Source organism: Podarcis raffonei, chromosome 13 (assembly GCF_027172205.1).
Source record: "Podarcis raffonei isolate rPodRaf1 chromosome 13, rPodRaf1.pri, whole genome shotgun sequence".
In the NCBI taxonomy this organism is placed as follows: Eukaryota; Metazoa; Chordata; class Lepidosauria; order Squamata; family Lacertidae; genus Podarcis; species Podarcis raffonei.
This window is the reverse complement of record NC_070614.1, coordinates 43,303,245-43,322,191: the sequence shown is the minus strand read 5'-3', so window position 1 is coordinate 43,322,191 and position 18,947 is coordinate 43,303,245. Positions and strand designations below refer to the sequence as shown.

Genomic DNA, 18,947 nt, shown 5'->3' with positions numbered 1-18,947 from the left:
AAACAAATGTCCAAAGGGTCATAGGCTCCCAAACTTATAGAAAGCAGGACCAGCCCAAGGTAACTTGCTGCCTGAGGTGAACCAGAAAATGACACACCATGGGAATACTGGGAACAATAGTTTGTTAAGAGTGCTGGGTTAGAGCATGGATGAGGAATATCAGGTTCAGGGACCAAATCCAGCCCTCCAGGCCTCTCTGTTGAGGCTTGTGCCATTCCCTCTCTTGTTCTGATTTAGATTCAGAGCTATTAGCATACAAAGGGCGATGAGAAGGCACTCTGGAACAGGTCTTGTTACACCAATGGAGCAAAAAAGAAAAAAATCAATTTTTGAGAAGTAGAACAATTATGTTGCAGAAAGTAAATGAACAAATGAAACTAGTGCAGGTTCAAAAAGGAGTTGAAATATAAAAGTTAAACACAAAAAACTGAGGCATAGAGACAATAATAATAATAAAAGCAGAGATAAATTATCGTTATTACTATTGCTTTTGTTTCAGTGCACCTCTACTGATTTCCCTTTTGTTTGTGTGTCTTTTATATTTAATTATACTAGTGTAGTTTCTAATGGATGGGACAGGGTGGTTGAGTGTGTGGTCATAGCTGATGATGATATGTGTTGCTTTTCTTCCCATTCGCTTTCAACGTTTTATTGCCAGCCCCGCCCCGTAATGTTAAAAAAAACACAAGGATGATATGGCGCTAAGATGTCTGGACTACATGACAATACAAAAGTGTTTATCAGAACTTTGTAAAACACCACCACAAAAAACCAAACTGAGATACAGAGATAAAAATGACAACAGGAGTTTTTGGAATGAAGTAATTTCCCAACAGATTGTCTATTTTTTACTTTCTTTTCTCTTTCTTTATCCATCCTCTCTCCACTGTTTTTTTTTAAAAAAACATGTTTTCAGGTCTTTCCTTTATTTTGAGGTGTAGAAACTAAGGTGTAGAAACTAAGTTAATGAAATTACTGGGGGGGGGTATTCAAAAGGGTTTAATTCGCCTAATAAAAGATGTAGGTAAGAAATATTGTTGAGAAAGAAAAAGCTGATCTTATTTTTCTTCAGAAATTAATATTTTTTTGATGTCTTTTCCTAAGATAGGAATTTGCTTTTTATTGAGGCAGTCCATTAGTCCATTTACCTCAACGCTGTTTACACTGACTGGCAGTGGTTTTCCAGAGTTTACAACCAGGAGAGAATTCACAACCTTACTTTGAGATGCTGAGGATTAAACCTGGAACCGTCTGCATGAAGAGCAATTGCTCTGCCAATGAGCTCTGACCCTTCCCCACCTTATCAATGCCCTAAAATGGTCTTCCTTTTCACATCTCTCTTAAATACATCCCAGGCCTTGGTTCCATTCTCCCCTTCCAATACATTGTCCACCCACCTCTTTTAAGAAATGTGGGGTGGTCAGGAGCCCTGATTTTTCTCCTCAAAATTGTTTGCATCCAGTTCCCATTGTTCCCTGCATATGATGGGTTGCTGGTAGTGAAAGTAGAGTTGCTTTCTTAGTAGCACTCAGTTAGGTCTAATCACAGAGTGGTACTCTGTGGAGTGTCCCAGCTAGCCATCTCCTCTTCCTGGACACTCCCCCTCTCTGTTCCCCATCTCCTAGCTTCCCATCTCTCCACTGCCACCCTGAAGAAACATTAACAGGCTGCTGGCACTCTGAGCAGGTTCAGTCCTCACTGGGCTGTTTTGAGGTAGGATTCTCCCCCCGTAAGAACGTAATAAAATATTGCTGGATCAGGCCAATAGCCCATCTAGTCCAGCATCCTGTTCTCACAGTAGCCAACAGTAGCCTGTGGCAAACATGGAAAGCAGGACCTGAGCACAAGAGCAATTTCACTTCCTGAGGTTTTCAGCAACGGGTGTTCAGAAGCAACACTGCCTGTGACTGTGGAGGCAGAACATAGCCATTGCTGCTGGTAGTGATTGGTGACCTTGTCTTCCATTAGTATGTCTAAACCTCTTTTAAAGTTATGATTTCATCTGCCCTGAATCTTCCAACATTCAGCTTCCTTGCTGTTTTCTAAATTAAAAAAATATATTACTTTCTTACTTTATTTTAAAAAGTTTTTATTAAGGTTAATAGAGAAAAATTCAAAACTTAATATTCTCCCCTTTTAATAAAACACCAAACCAATACTTTTACAGTGGTACCTCGGGTTAAGTACTTAATTCGTTCCGGAGGTCCATTCTTAACCTGAAACTGTTCTTAACCTGAAAACCACTTTAGCTAATGGGGCCTCCTGCTGCCGCCGCGCCGCCGGAGCATGATTTCTGTTCTCATCCTGAAGCAAACTTCTTAACCTGAGGTACTATTTCTGGGTTAGCAGAGTCTGTAACCTGAAGTGTATGTAACCTGAAGCGTATGTAACCAGAGGTACTACTGTATCTAGATAAAAACACAAAAAGGGTGGGGGTGTAGAAGGAAATAGAGAAAGAGAAATAAGAAAGACAGACAGACAGACAGACAGACAGAAAGAAAGAAAGAAAGAAAGAAAGAAAGAAAGAAAGAAAGAGTAAGAGTGGAAAAGAGGTTAAAAGAGAAAGACAGAAAAATAAGATTTAGAAAATAACAAATTTCTGATTCATCTGTGTGCCATATAAAAACAATATTCACTTTGTCCATTCCATTATAACACCCACCAAAGCCACTTTCTAGAAACAAACATTTTGGGGGGACTTATCGAGGTTCCACTGAGGATGCTGGCTCTTCCCTCTTGTTTCTCAGCCCTGTTTTGGTTGCAGCCCATTTGGTGCCAATATCAGTATTACTGTAGATGGCACTTTAGATGTAACACCCATGATTTTCTATTGTGCAAAGTGAAAGGAACCAGCTGGACATCTCATGGGTAGCCTATGAAATTTGTTGCCCCAGCAGTGATACTCAGTAAGAATAAATTACAGAAATAAATGTGTGAACACACAAAGATATCTCAATGCCTCCTGTGCATGATAGTGTGTTCAGAGGCAGAGGAAATAACTGACAGAATTATGAACAGTCAGATGACACTATCATGCCCTATTTTGAGATTCCCTTCCAAAGAAACATCTGGCACTGTCTGAAGACAGAGTGTTCAGCTAGATGGCCCAGGCTGCATCCACATATTGTTTATGCCATTTCCCCAAAGTTTATGTAACTGTTAATTTCCACACTATATTTGATCTTTCACACAACAACTTCCAGAACTATAGTGGAATATAACGTAGATTTAGTGCTAATTTCCATGTTATTTGCTGCCAGAAAAATCATTTGGAAATATTATGGAAATGGGGCTAAACTTACACTGTTTTCCTCCTTAGTTCTTAAAAGAGCCAATGTAATTTGAAAATGGATGGTCAGGAAATAGTGGGAAAATGGAATGAACTGTAATGTGTATATGAGCCACAGTCTGATCTGGAGGGGTAGTTCTGATTGCTCAACTTCTTATATCCTCCCTTAGAAAGGAACACCACTTCCCTAACCTCCGTATTCTAACAACATGCTGGGATGGATTCATTCCAGATCAGGCTGCGGTAATCTAGCTGAGTGTTCTGTCTTCTGACAGATGCCCATGAGAAACCCACAAAAAGAATTTGAGAGCAGCAGCCATCTTCCACTTTTGTTCTCCAGCATAGAGAGGCATGCCAGCTCTGATCCTGGAGGCACTATACATAGTCTCCAGTTGCTTTGGATGGAGAATTACAATGATGACCAGTCTCTATGCTACCCCTATGTCCAGAAGCAATCTAGCCACCAGAAGCCATGTGGAGCGCTGGAGATAGAGAAGGGGAGAGAGCAGATCAGCAGATAGAAACTGCTGGACAGCTCCTTGGAGAAGTCTGAAAAATTTCATTCATCCCAGAGCCTTGACCTGCCCTTTGGAAAAATCTAATACACCCTCAACTATTTTTTCACTCACCTGCAAACCCAAGCAGATATTTCTTAAGGTTTTCTGCAGCAACCTCTGTTCAGCTCAGCGTCAGTTTGGTTGAGTTCCATCTGCTGGCTGTGTGTGTTGCGAGGATGAGATCTACCTAAAAAGCAGGATGATCAGTAAATCAGGAGTAAATAGATAGAGAGAGAGTGGAAGTAATTAATTGCTCATTTCCCCTCCAGTGGGGATTGCATTTGCTGGTGCCTTATCTGGTCCCGGGGAGCTAGTTTAAAAAGTAAAACTTTGTGAAGCAAGTGTTACAGAGCTGTCCTTAAGGGTACATTCTGTGTTAGTTTGACTTCTAATTTGGTTTCCTGGGTAAATGACACAGGATCAAGAAAGATGGGGAAAACTGGAGTGTGATTTTACTACTTCAATCAATGGAATATTATCCAGATTAGGGCTTGGCGATATCTGATTTTCAACATCACAATATATCACCAGCTAAATGTCATGATATCTTGATATACTACAATACATATCTGTGGTGATAGAGGGTGTGCCAAGCTTTGGTGCAGCAGCAGAGGGCCTTGCCTCACCTCCCCATGGCAGCAGGGGCCCCCACTGTACCTCCCCATGGCAGCAGAGGTGCGCTGTGCTTCCCTGCAGCAGCCAAGAGCCTTGACGAGGCTCCCTGCAGTGGTGGAAGGTCTTAAAATGTAATGAAGATTTAATAAAAATATTAAATAAATTTCCATATATCATATTTAATATATTTGCAACTAATTTAAGAGTAGTTTAAGTGATTTACTAGTCAAGCTGCATCTGTTTCCCCACTCAGAGGTCTAAGTAGAATCTGTGTATGCATAAGCACCACTTAGTTCAGCTAAACTTACTTTCCTGGGAGTAAGCCCTACTGAATTCAGTAGGGCATGCTTGGGAGTAGACATACTTTTGCTTTCACTGCTTACTGAAAAACACCCTCCCCATCATTCTCACAGAATACCCAACCTCCCATTTCAGCATAAGGCTGCCAGCTAAATCTCCTTCCGTCCATCCCTACCCCCAGAAGTCTCCCCCCCAAGCCCACATCCCACCAATCTTTCCTTTTTTACCAAAGGGAGGGAGAGCAAGCAAAAAGATAGTTTCCTATACATACATACATACATACATACATACATACATACATACATACTCTTCCTTTTTAATATGGAGGAAAGCTATTTAGGGAGAACCAACAACATAAACACCACCAGAAAATAAAAATACAAGCCCTTCCCTCTCTTTTTTTCACCGGTGAGGGAAGAAATAAATGCTTTCCACTTCTTTGTTCACTTTGCCTCTTTAATTGTCTAGCTGTGGGAGGGGGGGTTTCATCTCCTGGATTGTTAGCAGCATTCATTTATACTCCTTAATCTGAAGAGATAAGAGTTTCTTCAAAGTGGAAAAGAAAGTGGTGAAACATAACCTAAGGTTACCAGACGTCCCCGTTTCCCGGGGACAGTCCCTGGATTTGCAAATCAGCCCCCATACAAAATCCATTGAAGTTGAAAAGTGTCCCCGGATTCATTGAAAAAAATCTGGTAACCTTAACATAACCCTTAGTTACGGAAGCCCCTATGGTGTGAACCACTCCTGGGAAACTCCACAGGATCACTAGAGGGGGACCCTCTTCCTGCCCATTGCCACCAAGGGTCCAGCCCAATGCCCCTTCTCAGTGCTCTTTTTCTAGAAAAAGAGATGCCAAAAATCTGCATGAACGCCTCCCTTGTTCTCTTATAATGGCAATGGCGCCCACACGAAAGCTTCCTGAACTGAGTTCTGGCTGAAAAAAAAGCCAAGCCTCTTCTGTCATTTACATGGGTATCCTGCCAACTTGCAACCAAACCAACCATATTAGCAACCAAGACATGAGGCCATTATGAGTGCCTGCCATCCTAAGTCTTTGCTGGTTGCAATTATATGTGTAGGTGGGGAGCATTTTACGTGCTCCTGATGGACCCATGACTGATGATGAATGCGTCAATTTGTGGCCCAGGAAGGGGGTGGAACAGAGGTGGAACAGGCTTACGTGAGACCACTTATTTGTGTAATGACTCGCAACACAAACTCCACACAAACGGAGAGTTGCTGGCACTCCATCCGGCCTGTACACATTTTTTATTTCACAGCTAAAAAAAGGAGATGCTACAACTTCTTCCTCCACCACCAACAACAACTGAGAGATGGAGAGTTTAATCTTGCTAGGTGCTTCTATCAAACACAAAAGTTTGAGAATCCCAATAACACAGAATCATTTATCTGGGCTCTGACTACAGATAGGCAAACAACCTGAAGATTCAAACAAGCAACGGCAAGAATGTTTTGAAGCCACTTGGCACTGGAAAAAAAAAATACCCCAAAATATCCCAATCTCCTCTCTTTCCTCGTGAAATTATTCAGGTTTAATTTTTGTTTCTTCTCTTTTGATGTTTATTTGCATTTGAAGCATATTGCCAAAAAGCAGATATCATTATTGGACTAAAAACCAGTGAAATCCAGCCAAACCCAAAAGGATTGGGATCTGAAATAACTACATTTTGAGTGTTTGGCATATTTCTTTCCCTTTAAATTAGCTCGTAATTTATTTGGATCTTTCCCTTTTTTCTCCCCTCCCTTCCTCATTAAGTTTTTCTTAATGTTATATTTAATGAATGCAACCTTTCCCTCAATTTAAAGTGATGTCTTGAGTCCTCCTTGGTGTGGCTGTGATGGCAAAACATTTTTACTCAGATTAATTGTCAGATTTAAAGATTTGAAGAAAGCAAGGGGGGGAGGGAGACAGAGCATGTCCTTCATAAACCTTTTAGTCCTCAGTGCTTATATTTTGTGACTGCTTTTATGTCCAGTTTTTAAAGGATTTCTACAGACCTATCCTATGAAATTTCCACTAGAGTGGAGCAGGACGTACATTAACACAGCCAAATGCAGAAAAATAAGATGGGATTAGAAAGGGTGAAATTGTTTATCTGTAGTGTGAAAAAGTTGTGAGAAACAGCATCAGAGCAGAATAGTACAGTGCCAAGGCCTAAGAATAAGAGATACAGAATTGAAACTGAGCAGAGGAAAAGATGCAGTAGATCTGGGATTACTGAATATGGGGGACTCAGTGTGTTGAAACAGGGCAAGTAGTGGAGATTTTCGAAGACAGGAGTGCCTGGCGTGCTCTGGTCCATGGGGTCATGAAGAGTTGGACACGACTGAATGACTAAACAACAACAGTGGAGATTTTCAGGCAATAGTAATGAGAAATGGGCATCTGCACAGCCTATGTGATCTGGGGTGCAATTTTGGGCCCTGGATTGGGCCAGCTGAGGGAAAAACAGCCATGCCCTATATGCATCCTCAGAGCAAATTGGGGGCAGGACTAATATTTAAATGTTGTTTTAAAAATGCTGATAAAGGTTGGAGGCAGGCAAGGAAAGGAGATACACCATCTCCTTCCCACATTCCGACTGACAGCAGAGGATGGTTAAATCCAGTTGGTTGGTAGCCTACAGAGGATTCTAGGTGCTTCTTTTCAGGTATACATACAAATTGCTCTTCTAGATATTATAACCAGTGACACAGAATTTGATTTCTTTAGCATTTTCTTCTTATTAGGTGATCCCTATTGTTCAGCTCAGGTCTCAACAAAATAATGTAACATTTTGGGGAAAAGATGCAACCCAACAAGCCAGCACTGGACGCTAAGATAGAGAAGATCTCCACAGCCACCATGTATTTCCCCTTTGTGCTCATGTAGGAAGGAACAAAGGATAACCAAACACTACAAAAAACCAGCATGCTGAAAGTGATGAACTTGGCTTCATTGAAACTGTCAGGTAATTTCCGGGCAAGGAAAGCCACAGTGAAACTGACCAAAGCTAGGAAGCCCATGTAGCCCAAGACACAGTAAAAGAATGTCACAGTCCCCTCATTGCACTCCAGTACAATTTCTTCAGCCACTGACTTCATGTCAGCATTAGGGAACGGAGGAGAGATCACCAGCCATACAGTGCAGATGAGTGCTTGGATAAGGGAGCAAGAGAGGACAATAGAGTTTGCCAGTCCCTTCCCCACCCACTTCCTCATCCTGGATCCTGGTTTTGTGGCCATGAAAGCCAGAACGACAGTGATAGTTTTTGCCAGCACACAAGAAACAGCCACTGAGAAGATGATGCCAAAAGCAGTTTGTCGGAGGAGACACATCACTTTGTCAGGATATCCGATGAATAGTATTGCGGAAAGGAAGCAAAGCAAGAGGGAGATGAGCAGAGCGTAGGTGAGGTCCTGGTTGTTGGCTTTCACAATGGGAGTGTCCCTGTGCTTCACAAATATTTCTAATACCAGTGCTGTAATGAAAGCAAAGGAAAGAGCAGAACAGGCTAAGCTGAGGCCCAGAGGTTCTTCAAAGGACAAGAAAGTTGCATGCTTGGGAATACATATAGTCTTATTTGTGTTTGGATACTTTTCATCTTCACATTCATAGCAGTCATTCATGTCTGAGGAAAAAAACAACATAGTTCTTAATCCCAAAAATATGAGCAACATGCCACTACTTGAAAATACATAATTAAAATGATTTAAAAAGTGTACAAGGAGTTTCAAACAATAAAGACTAAAATGATGGAACCATGCCCTTCTCACCTATCCGATGTAGAATACCGACTGAGGCAAAATGCAAAATGCAAGGCCACAGAGACCCTTCCTGATCTACAATCAGAAGCCAACTCAGATTTTCCTGTCACTGTTCTGGTTGCTCACACTTATTTATTCCTTCATTAATGAGTGATTGTGTAATTGAGACTTTGTAAATTTCTTCATTAGATAACCTAATCAATACCTTTCAACTGTTTTCTGGATTTAAGTATTTCACACTTCTCCAAACATTACCGCACAATTTTCTGAAGTTTAAGGGCATCAAAATACATGTTTCAATACATTACCAGAAAGAAAATGCACATCCAAACATTATTTGTAAGGAAAAATATATGTGCCTAAACAGATTTTGATAGAAAATGTAGGATTAAGTATGAAATAAATCAAACAAATTATGGGCAAAATTATGTGAAAGTATCAAGGTCTTGAAATAGATTCAGCCATCTCTAGCCAAAGTGTTAAAACAGATTTCAAGGACTGCTGTAGAAGAAGATATCACATTTATGGAGAAATACTATGGCAAGAGGATGGAGTAAAACAAGCCTGGAATAAATTAAGACGGCATAAAGTGCACCAGATCCAAAATCCATTCTAAAGAAGGGATGTCGTTGGTTGAGCCAGCCAAAGGCTATTGGAGAGAAAACAAGCTTTTAAAATAGTGTTAGCGTTAAACCACCCTTTTCATTGACTTAATTTAGGCTGAGATTCCAGCTGAATAGCCTTCATGCATTGTATCCAAATCCCCCCTGCCCCATTTCACCCCCGTAACACTCGCCTTTCAAGGTTTCTATCAATTTAAGAAGCATTGCACTCAGCTCAGCCTGGATGAAGGAGATACGTTGGCATATTTGCAGCTGTTAGAGAAACCTCCTGGTTCATCTGAAAAATCCACTTTATACTAATCCTGTCCAACCTGGTGGATCTTGCTATAGGATTCTTCCTTAGTAACAGCATTCAACACCCACAATCACAAATTATTACACACACACTTTCATTAGGTCCCTCTTCAGCTAAATTTCTCAATATTTTATAAGTTATAAAAAGGAACCTTGGTGATTGCATTTTTTTTTTAATATTCATGTTTTCAATTAAAGGCAACAAGCTATATCTATATACATTCAATTTCTTACCCTCCTGGTCTGAAATCTTTCCTTCTGGACATGGGATGCAATCGTAGCAGCAAAATGCTTCCCCCTCCTTCACTTTCCTGCAAAAACCAGGGCGGCAGCTCTCAGTACATACAGACTTAGGCTGTGTCTATTACACAAATAAAAGACAGATATATATATATATATATATATATATATATATATATATATATATAATAACTGGACTCAAAGAAAAGCTAAAAGGGGAAGTTAAGCTATTCCTCAAAAGGAATTTGCAAAAGAACAACAACATTCATTTCAGAAATTCACTGACTAGCCTGTTTCAATTCCATTTTGAAACATTTCCTGACATCTCCCATTGACTCATAGTGGAAACTCCAATAAATTATTGTTTTTTTGCAGTTTATACAGTAAAGTTTTTAATATGCTCTATAGTAAGGATCCCGTCTTCCACAGTGACATTAATGGGTTGTGGTGGTGTCCCTTAATACAAATTAAGCTTCAGAGTTATACACCTGCTATTCTAAATCCTTGAAGCACAGCATGCGTAATCTGCCTTGTGAGATGTACAAATGTGTCAAAACTTTATAGTAATTTTGTAAAAGGAGCCACAGTTTAGAAAGTGCTGAAAATTGAAACATGGACACTTTTTTGGCTGAAATACAGTGGTACCTCGGGTTAAGAACTGAATTCGTTCTGGAGGTCCGTTCTTAACCTGAAACTGTTCTTAACCTGAAGCACCACTTTAACTAATAGGGCCTCCTGCTGCCGCTGCGCGCTGTTGCACGATTTCTGTTTTCAACCTGAAGCAAAGTTCTTAACCCAAGGTACTATTTCTGGGCTAGGTAAAGGTAAACGTACCCCTGCCCGTACGGGCCAGTCTTGACAGACTCTAGGGTTGTGCGCTCATCTCACTCTAGAGGCCGGGAGCCAGCGCTGTCCGCAGACACTTCCGGGTCATGTGGCCAGCGTGACGAAGCTGCTCCAGCAAACTGGCACCAGAGCAGCACATGGAAACGCCGTTTACCTTCCCTCTATAAAGTGGTACCTATTTATCTACTTGCACTTCAGGGTGCTTTCGAACTGCTAGGTGGGCAGGAGCTGGGACCGAACGACGGGAGCTCACCCCGCTGCGGGGATTCGAACCGCCGACCATGTGATCGGCAAGTCCTAGGTTTTACCCACAGTGCCACCCGCGTCCCACAATTTCTGGGTTAGCGGAGCCTGTAACCTGAAGCGCCTGTAACCTGAAGTGTCTGTAACCCGAGGTACCCCTGTATTTATAACTGCAAGCCACAAGACTTAACTAGCCAGTCAAAGCCATTACCTTGACAAAGGAACTATTTCAACAATCTTCCCTTCACCCCTCAAGGATACAGGATCTCAGGATTGCAAGGGGAACCAGGGTTTAATCCAGAATGATTCTCCGAGCTCAAAACAATATATTCAATATCACCAAAATCTATCTTCAAGTTTTCAGTCCTTATAGTCACTTTCAGTTAAACAAGAACCAGTATACAGGCTATGAATTCAGCTTATAACATTAATTCTTAGCTTGTGCCGTCTATAATACAATTTTATAAAGACTGAAAAATGTACAATGAAAATATTTTTGTATGTTATGTTCAAGTCTTCAAAGTCACAAATGGCTAATGGTAACATCCTACCTGGTTAAACCAATGGTGCCATTTTATGGCTCCTTCATTGATGGTTAATGCTTGCTGTGGAGGAGCCAGGGAATCCACCCCTCCTACCTTCACTCTCTGAAAGGATTGGTTTGAGAAAAGAATCCAATTGGTAATATCAAATCCAGCTAGTATCTCCCCATTCTGATCCAAGGAAATCTTATCCCCAGCGCTGTTGTTAAATGAGATACGTCTCAGAAAATGATGGAACTGGATTGAAAAAGAAAGAGAACGTATAGAAAAGGCAAAGGACAATCAGCAAAGTTCAGCAAAGGACAATCATGATGTTCACTTTCATGGCAGGTTTCCAAATATACTCCTTGAAGGAAAGCAGTTTTCTTTTTATATTTTTATTTATATATATAGAAAGATTTTCTTACATTTGGAAGTTCATTTTGAATTACAGATTCTTAACATCTTAACATCTCCCGCAGCAAATGCCCACACAGCCATAAAAACTTTATTAACAGAAAGTGGGTGCTCTGTTTGTTTTGTTATCTAAAATATATCATTTTCTCTATACGCAATGCTATGTGATATATTACTCCTTTTATGCACCAACTTCAGAGGTAAATGGGGAATCAGCCCCATGCTCGTCTAAAAGGTTGGTGTAAATCATAGCTGTCAACGTTTCCCTTTTTTAAAGGGAAATTCCCTTATTCCAAATACGATTCCTCGCAAGAAAAGGGAAAAGTTGACAGCTATGGTGTAAATAGTTGAAGAAACAGGTTGAGGAAGGAATGGTGATGAAAGCAAAGTCTAGAAGTTGGCTATATCATGCTTGGATAGAATTCATTTTCTTTTGTTCTCTTTCAGTATTGCTACTTTAAGTTCAAGCAGCATAAAAGAAGAAATTTAAAAGATTTAAAACAATTAAAATTAGCAGTAAAATGAAAAGAGATTAAAATCCATCAAGACCCATGTCTCTGGGTAGACTTGCCTAAACAAAAAAGTTTTAAGCAGGTGCCTAAATGAATACAGTGAAGTTGTCTGTCTGATGTCAATAGGCAGGGAAGTCTAGTAGCTCTATTTGCATTTCAAGAGACATAAAGCAACTATCTCATGGCCAAAGGGCAGTGAATTGAGGAAGTGGCTTTGGGCAGCTGGGGAAGATTTCAAGGGCATTGCTGCACCCACATTGGTGACTCCTGCAGTGGTTACATAGCAAAGTGACAATTACCAAAGTGGTAGATAGAAAAGGAAACAGAACATGTTTTGAACCTCTTTCAGGAAGGGTGTTCAGCCCATTACCTGACACAGATATTGATTCTGAAATTTCATTCCTCCCCTGATCATTACTGGTCTGTGTTTGACTCGGGGTGTAGACATGGCATGTAAAGCATGGGCCACAGCATAGACAGCATTGTAGATGTTGTAGCTGTGGCTGGTCATGCTCATTTCAAAGAAAGGACCAGGAAGATTCTCCAGCTTCTCTTGCCCAGTGCAAATATCTCCCTTCACACTGCCAACCACTCGATTTGGAAATACACAGCCAAATGCCTGTTGCCAGAAGTCCAAGATGAAGCCATCTCCTTTCGGACTGGTAGGGGTTTTGCTCTGGACAAATTGATGAAATCCTGGTGGGTCATTTGAGTGAGTTGTGAATGAGAGAACCCCATGGAGTATTTCTGTATCCCAAGTCTGTTGATAGACAAAAGAAGTGAGCTCTACCTGGACTGTCATGATCCACACTTTACCTTTTGGCTTATTTGAACTTTGTTTCAATTCTGATAGGTAAGGCAACCATCTAAAAAAGGCCACAGCATATGATTCTCCATAAAACAAGACTACATTGGCTTTGCTATCATTTATTTTGTCATGTATTTTTGCACCCAGTTTGAACATATCGTCAATTTCAGAGACGTAAGTAAATTTGTGACTTCTTTCTATGAAGGCAAAACAAATGCCATTCTGGGAATAAAGTGGGACCACAGTTTGCACAAATCTTTCTGCATTCTCATCATAGAAAGTAAGGATCCCAATCCATATCCACTTAAAATGCAGAAGCAAAGACAGGATCCCCTTATACTGGTGGTCTTCCTTGGGCGTCATCTGGTAGAAGAAAAGGCCTGGAGTTTTATCATTCATCACTGGAGCAGGGCCATATATCAGCTAAACATAGTTGTGATAGTAGGAGAAAGAGACAGAAGCAACAGTAATATATTAGACTTGTGTATTATGAGCACCACTGGGGCAATTATAAATTGGGCCTTCCAATCCTCACCATTTCACCTGTGCATGCTATTTTTGCTAAGCCAAGCGACACTTACCTGCCAGTTAGCTGTCATCATATATCAGGGACATCTGAAGCAATAACTTATGTGTTATCAAGACTTTATTTCTTAGCTTGGATCTGCCATTAGCATGGCCTACCTGATTATTTGAAATGTGCACATTGGTTTATCCAAATCTATCTGGATGTGTTAAATTCCCATAACTTGACAGAGAGATACATATCTCACCTGTGGAACCTTATAGATATCCAAGATTGTTGCCACATGAAGAGAAGTTTGGGAGTCCAGTCCCCCAATGATGGCTATCAAGTTTTTCTTGATGTCACAGATGTAGTTGGGGACAAATGTTTTCAGTGTGGATATGAGTAACATTGTGGCATGAGAGGTCCATTTGGCATTGAAATAGCTGTCATAGATGCGGAAGCCTAAAGTGACATTGGGTAAGAGCTGAGGGTTTTTGTTGATCTCCTTCACTGCAAATTGCAAGGCCAGGATGTGCTGGTAATTCTTTGGCACCACTCTAAAAAGAGATTTTCATTTTCTATCAGAAGGGCATGTAACACTTTGTAAATTTATCACAACTCAGTTCTACGTCATCCTGATTAGTATTCTTTATTATTTCCTTCATTTTTTTGCAGGGCAGGAAACTCTTGAACAGATATCACTACAAGTGATCCTCCTCCTTGCCTACAATGGTAGAAAGGGGATGTAGGGGACAATTCTATGGGAGGGGAGTGCAGACTTTTAAATGTCCCTGATCTATATTTTTAATTCTGGTTTCATAATCTGTATAGAAGTCCTTCCCTTATTTCATTCTCTCGAGGCCCTGAAGCAAAACTGATGCAATTATTTCCACAACAATATTACATGTCTTCATATCATACCTGAATGTTTAATTCAGTGGGGGAAAATAGTGGAGAGCCTCCTGACCACATTTCTCTTACAACACATCTCCTTCCATCCAAACAGTAGTTCTGCCTCTAGGACAATGGTGGAGAACTGTGGCCCACCTGATGTTGTTGTACTACTATGTACATTATTATTGATGGAACTGATAGAGTCCAACAACCACTGCAGGGCCACAGTTTAACTACCACTCCTCTAAAACTGATCTCTCCAGGGTCCAAAGAAGGAATCAAAATACAGAAGAGAAATTATCCAGTTCTTACTTTAGCTCTTCAAGCAATGTTGGTAGGGGTTTTTCGGTGAAGGCTATTGAACTGGAGACGATGATGCTGTGAGAGGCTATGCCACCAATGATGAGGTCTCCTTCCTGATGATACTGATGAAGTGGAGTGTGAGGATCATGGACATGGCATTTAACAATGGGAGGTTTGCATATAGCATTAGGAAGTAGAATCAGTAGCAAGACCGATAATCCCACCATCCTTGGTACAATTTTTCCCTATACACTAAGATGCCCCTATGAGTATTACAGCTTTTGTGACTGAAGTAGTCTGACCTAATTGGCCTTTTAGTCTGCTCATATGTCTGAAATGCAGACTGTGAAAACTGGAAAGAAAAAGGTGATGACACTGATGGATCCTTGCTGGTTTCTGATTCCCAAGTCTAGCTATGATGGCTGGAGGTGATATATTTTTTTTATCAGGTTTCTCCAACCTTGTGTCCTTCAGATGTTTTTGACTACAATTCACAGCATTCAAAGCTGGCTGCAGGTGCTGTAATCCCAAACAGTCCAAGGGCACCAGTCTTTTAAAGTCTCCATTATAGTACCTTTCACAGACTTTCTCATTAGCTTCAAAAGTGTACTGTGCAAATCCATGAGGTGCTTTGATCAGCGGGAACATTAATTACAGTTATTTTCATAATTAAAGGGAAGATAGTCACTTGTGTGTCTTTCTTAACAGAAGTTTTCATTTCCTCTTAGTTGCATGTCGTTTTGCCTAACAATAATAAAGAATCCTTTGGTCCCAAGAGAGGGAGGAAAGGAACATGTTTATCATAGCACTGGCCTCTTGAAATTATGACCACAACTTTATTGAATTCAGGTGTAGGAACCTTGGCTTAGGCCTTGGAAGTTTCCCCTCTCATACCCAACAGGGGCTGAGGATGTGCAGGGCTGTCAGGTTGTGGGAGGGGACTGTAAAGCATTAACTAATGCAGCATGCCCTCCCACTTTGCCAAAGCCGGGAGTTTGACCTATATACCACTGCTCTAGGGCCAGTGACTCCCACCATCCTCCCACCCTTTAATGGGCCCTGCAAACGCCGCTGCATGGGGGTGCATCAATATGCTGCCCCTGACTCACAGATAGACTATAGAATACCAATCAAGGCCTAAAACCGCCACCCGAGACCCCAACTGGGGTCTCCCCACCAAGATACCTACAGCTGAACACCCTCTCCTACTAAGAAGGACTAGACCCTGCCACTCACCAATCCCTGAGGGTCTGGCACACATTGCTCAAACAAAGTCTGTTGCAATTGGGGGTCAAATGTACTCCATCCACCGAAAAACAGCTCAGAATTGCCACTTGAATGAAGACACCGTCGATTTGGTGCCTCGTGTCATGCATCACCCTTTAAATTCTTTGCACTGTAAAACTTTAGTGGCCCCTCTCCAGCACTGGTGCGGGAGGAGTTCAAACCATAGGATGGTCATTGCCAAGCATAGAGCATACGCTATCTAGGTCCACCTTTGCAGATCTGCGCAGCATGGGCACCAGCGCACCCCAACACTTGCATCGTTGTCCCATCCAATGTATGTGGACCTTAGGGTGTATGTCAAGCTTAGGTCCCCACATATGCGAGGCAATGAGGATCATGGCCCAGTGAGAGATGCTATGCCCCACAACCCAGACTTCTATGCCGGGCACACCTGCAACAAAAGTCAAAGGGCAAGGCGTCTGGTGTCTGTGCTGCCTTGGGTGCCAGTTCACGGAACCGCTCCATCACCGCTTTATTGTCCACCAGAAACAAACCCTGGAATTTCGGGAATGGTTTTCCCAGATGCGAAGTGCAACGGCTCTTGATGGGGTGGTGGTGTTTTTTTTCTAGAAACAGGCCACAGAAAGAGACTGACTTAGACCAATTTTTAAGAACAAATGGATTACAAAAAAATCTCTCAAGAAAATAAGATAATGCTGAATTACAAAATTACAGAACAGGAGGTTGAAGGTGCCATTCAGAACATGCAGTTGGGTAAATCTCCAGGGCCGGATGGTTTAACCTCCAAATACTATAGATCTTTGAAAGACTGGTTAATTCAGCCACTAAAGGAGGTCTGTAATGAAATTTTGGAGGGGAAAAAGGCGCCAGAGTCGTGGAAGGAAGCTTACATTATACTTATACCGAAAACTGAGTCTGAAAAGACACAACTTAAGAACTACCGCCCCATATCCCTGCTTAATGTGGATTACAAAATTTTTGCTGATATCTTGGCTAATAGATTAAAAAAGGTATTAGTTGAAGAGATACATAAAGATCAAGCCGGCTTTCTCCCAGGTAGACATTTGTCTGACAATACGAGGAATATAATTAACATTTTGGAGAAGCTGCAAGTGAATATCAATACCAAAGCAGTTTTAATTTTTATAGATGCGGAAAAAGCTTTTGATAATATTTCTTGGAATTTTATGAAGAAGAATCTTCAGGGAATGGGGGTGGGCCAAGGGTTTGAAAATGGTATAAGTGCAATTTACTCAGAACAAAAGGCTAAGTTAATAGTTAATAATGTGATGACAGAGGAATTTAAGATAGAGAAAGGGACACGACAAGGCTGCCCAATTTCCCCACTGCTTTTTATTTCGGTTCTGGAGGTTTTGCTGAATATGATTAGAAGGGACCGTCTAATTAAAGGCATTCAGGTCGGAGCCAAACAATATAAACTGAAAGCTTTTGCAGATGACCTAGTTTTGACGTTACAGGAGCCAGAATCTAGTACGAAAAGAGTATTAGAACTGATTCAAGAATTTGGTCATGTGGCAGGATTTAAGTTGAATAAGTCAAAAACTAAAGTTCTTGAGAAAAATTTAACACCGATTGAGAAAGAGAGGTTTCAGAAGGAGACAGGTTTAACATTAGTTAAGAAAGTAAAATATTTGGGGGTTAATATGACTGCTAAGAACTTAAATTTATTTAAAGATAATTATGAGAAATGTTGGACAGAAGTGAAAAAAGACTTAGAAATATGGTCAAATTTGAAGCTTTCCTTGTTGGGTCGAATTGCAGCTGTAAAGATGAATGTATTGCCAAAAATGTTATTTCTGTTTGAATCATTGCAAATTTTGGACAAGTTGGACTGTTTCAAGAAGTGGCAGAGAGATATTTCTAGATTTGTCTGGCAGGGCAAGAAGCCCAGAATAAAATTTAAAATATTAACTGATGCAAAGGAAAGAGGCGGATTTGCCCTGCCAGACCTTAAACTTTACTATGAATCAGCAGCATTCTGCTGGTTGAAAGACTGGCTGCTTCTTGAGAACACAGACATTTTGGATTTGGAAGGTTTTAATAATGTTTTTGGGTGGCATGCATATTTGTGGTACGACAAGGTTAAGGCACATAAAGCATTTAAAAACCATATTGTCAGGAAAGCATTGTTCAATGTCTGGATAAGATACAAAGACTTATTGGAAAATAAAACCCCAAGGTGGTTGTCACCGATGGAAGCAAAGGCTCAGAAAAAGCTCAATATGGAGGCCAAATGGCCGAAATATTGGGAAATATTGGAACAAGAAGGAGACAAATTGAAATTGCAGAGTTTTGAGAAACTAAAAGACAAAGTGCGAGACTGGCTTCATTATTATCAAATAAGAGAGGCCTATAATTTGGATAAAAAAATTGGCTTCCAGGTGGAAAAATCAAAATTGGAAACAGAACTGTTAGATCCCAAAACTAAGATACTTTCAAGAATGTATAACTTGCTGTTAAAATGGAATACACAGGATGAAACGGTCAAATCTACTATGATCAAATGGGCACAAGATATTGGTCATAACATTATGTTTGCTGACTGGGAACAGTTGTGGACCACCGGTATGAAATTTACGGCATGTAATGCCTTAAGAGACAATATTATGAAAATGATTTACAGGTGGTACATGACACCAGTCAAGCTTGCAAAAATATATCATTTGCCCGATAATAAATGTTGGAAATGTAAAGAAAATGAAGGTACATTCTTTCACCTTTGGTGGACGTGCCCAAAGATTAAGGCTTTCTGGGAGAAGATATATAATGAAATGAAAAAGGTATTTAAATATACCTTCCTGAAGAAACCAGAGGCCTTTCTCCTGGGCATAGTCGGCCAATTGGTGTTAAAGAAGGATAGAACTTTCTTTATGTATGCAACAACAGCAGCAAGAATACTTATTGCAAAGTATTGGAAGACACAAGAGTTACCCACCC

At 40.7% G+C, this 18,947-nt stretch overlaps 1 protein-coding gene across 1 annotated transcript; it reads right to left on the bottom strand.

Moving 5' to 3' along the window:
- Positions 1-7,494: 7,494 nt before the first annotated feature.
- Positions 7,495-14,968, bottom strand: LOC128398975 (vomeronasal type-2 receptor 26-like). The gene is made up of 6 exons (XM_053360235.1): positions 14,751-14,968; positions 13,810-14,101; positions 12,599-13,399; positions 11,330-11,557; positions 9,684-9,810; positions 7,495-8,396 (listed from the first exon to the last, which is right to left on the bottom strand). The coding sequence occupies exons 1-6, from the start codon at positions 14,966-14,968 to the stop codon at positions 7,495-7,497; spliced, it is 2,568 nt and encodes an 855-aa protein (XP_053216210.1).
- Positions 14,969-18,947: the final 3,979 nt, after the last annotated feature.

Bases quoted from the DNA above. Each gene is read 5' to 3' on its own strand.
- LOC128398975 (XM_053360235.1), bottom strand. From the start codon at position 14,968: ATGGTGGGATTATCGGTCTTGCTACTGATTCTACTTCCTAATGCTATA. The intron at 13,400-13,809 runs GTGAGATATGTA...TTCTTCTACCAG, and splicing joins ATATCTATAAGGTTCCACAG to ATGACGCCCAAGGAAGACCA. The intron at 9,811-11,329 runs GTAGGATGTTAC...TTTGTGTAATAG, and splicing joins GGCACCATTGGTTTAACCAG to ACACAGCCTAAGTCTGTATG.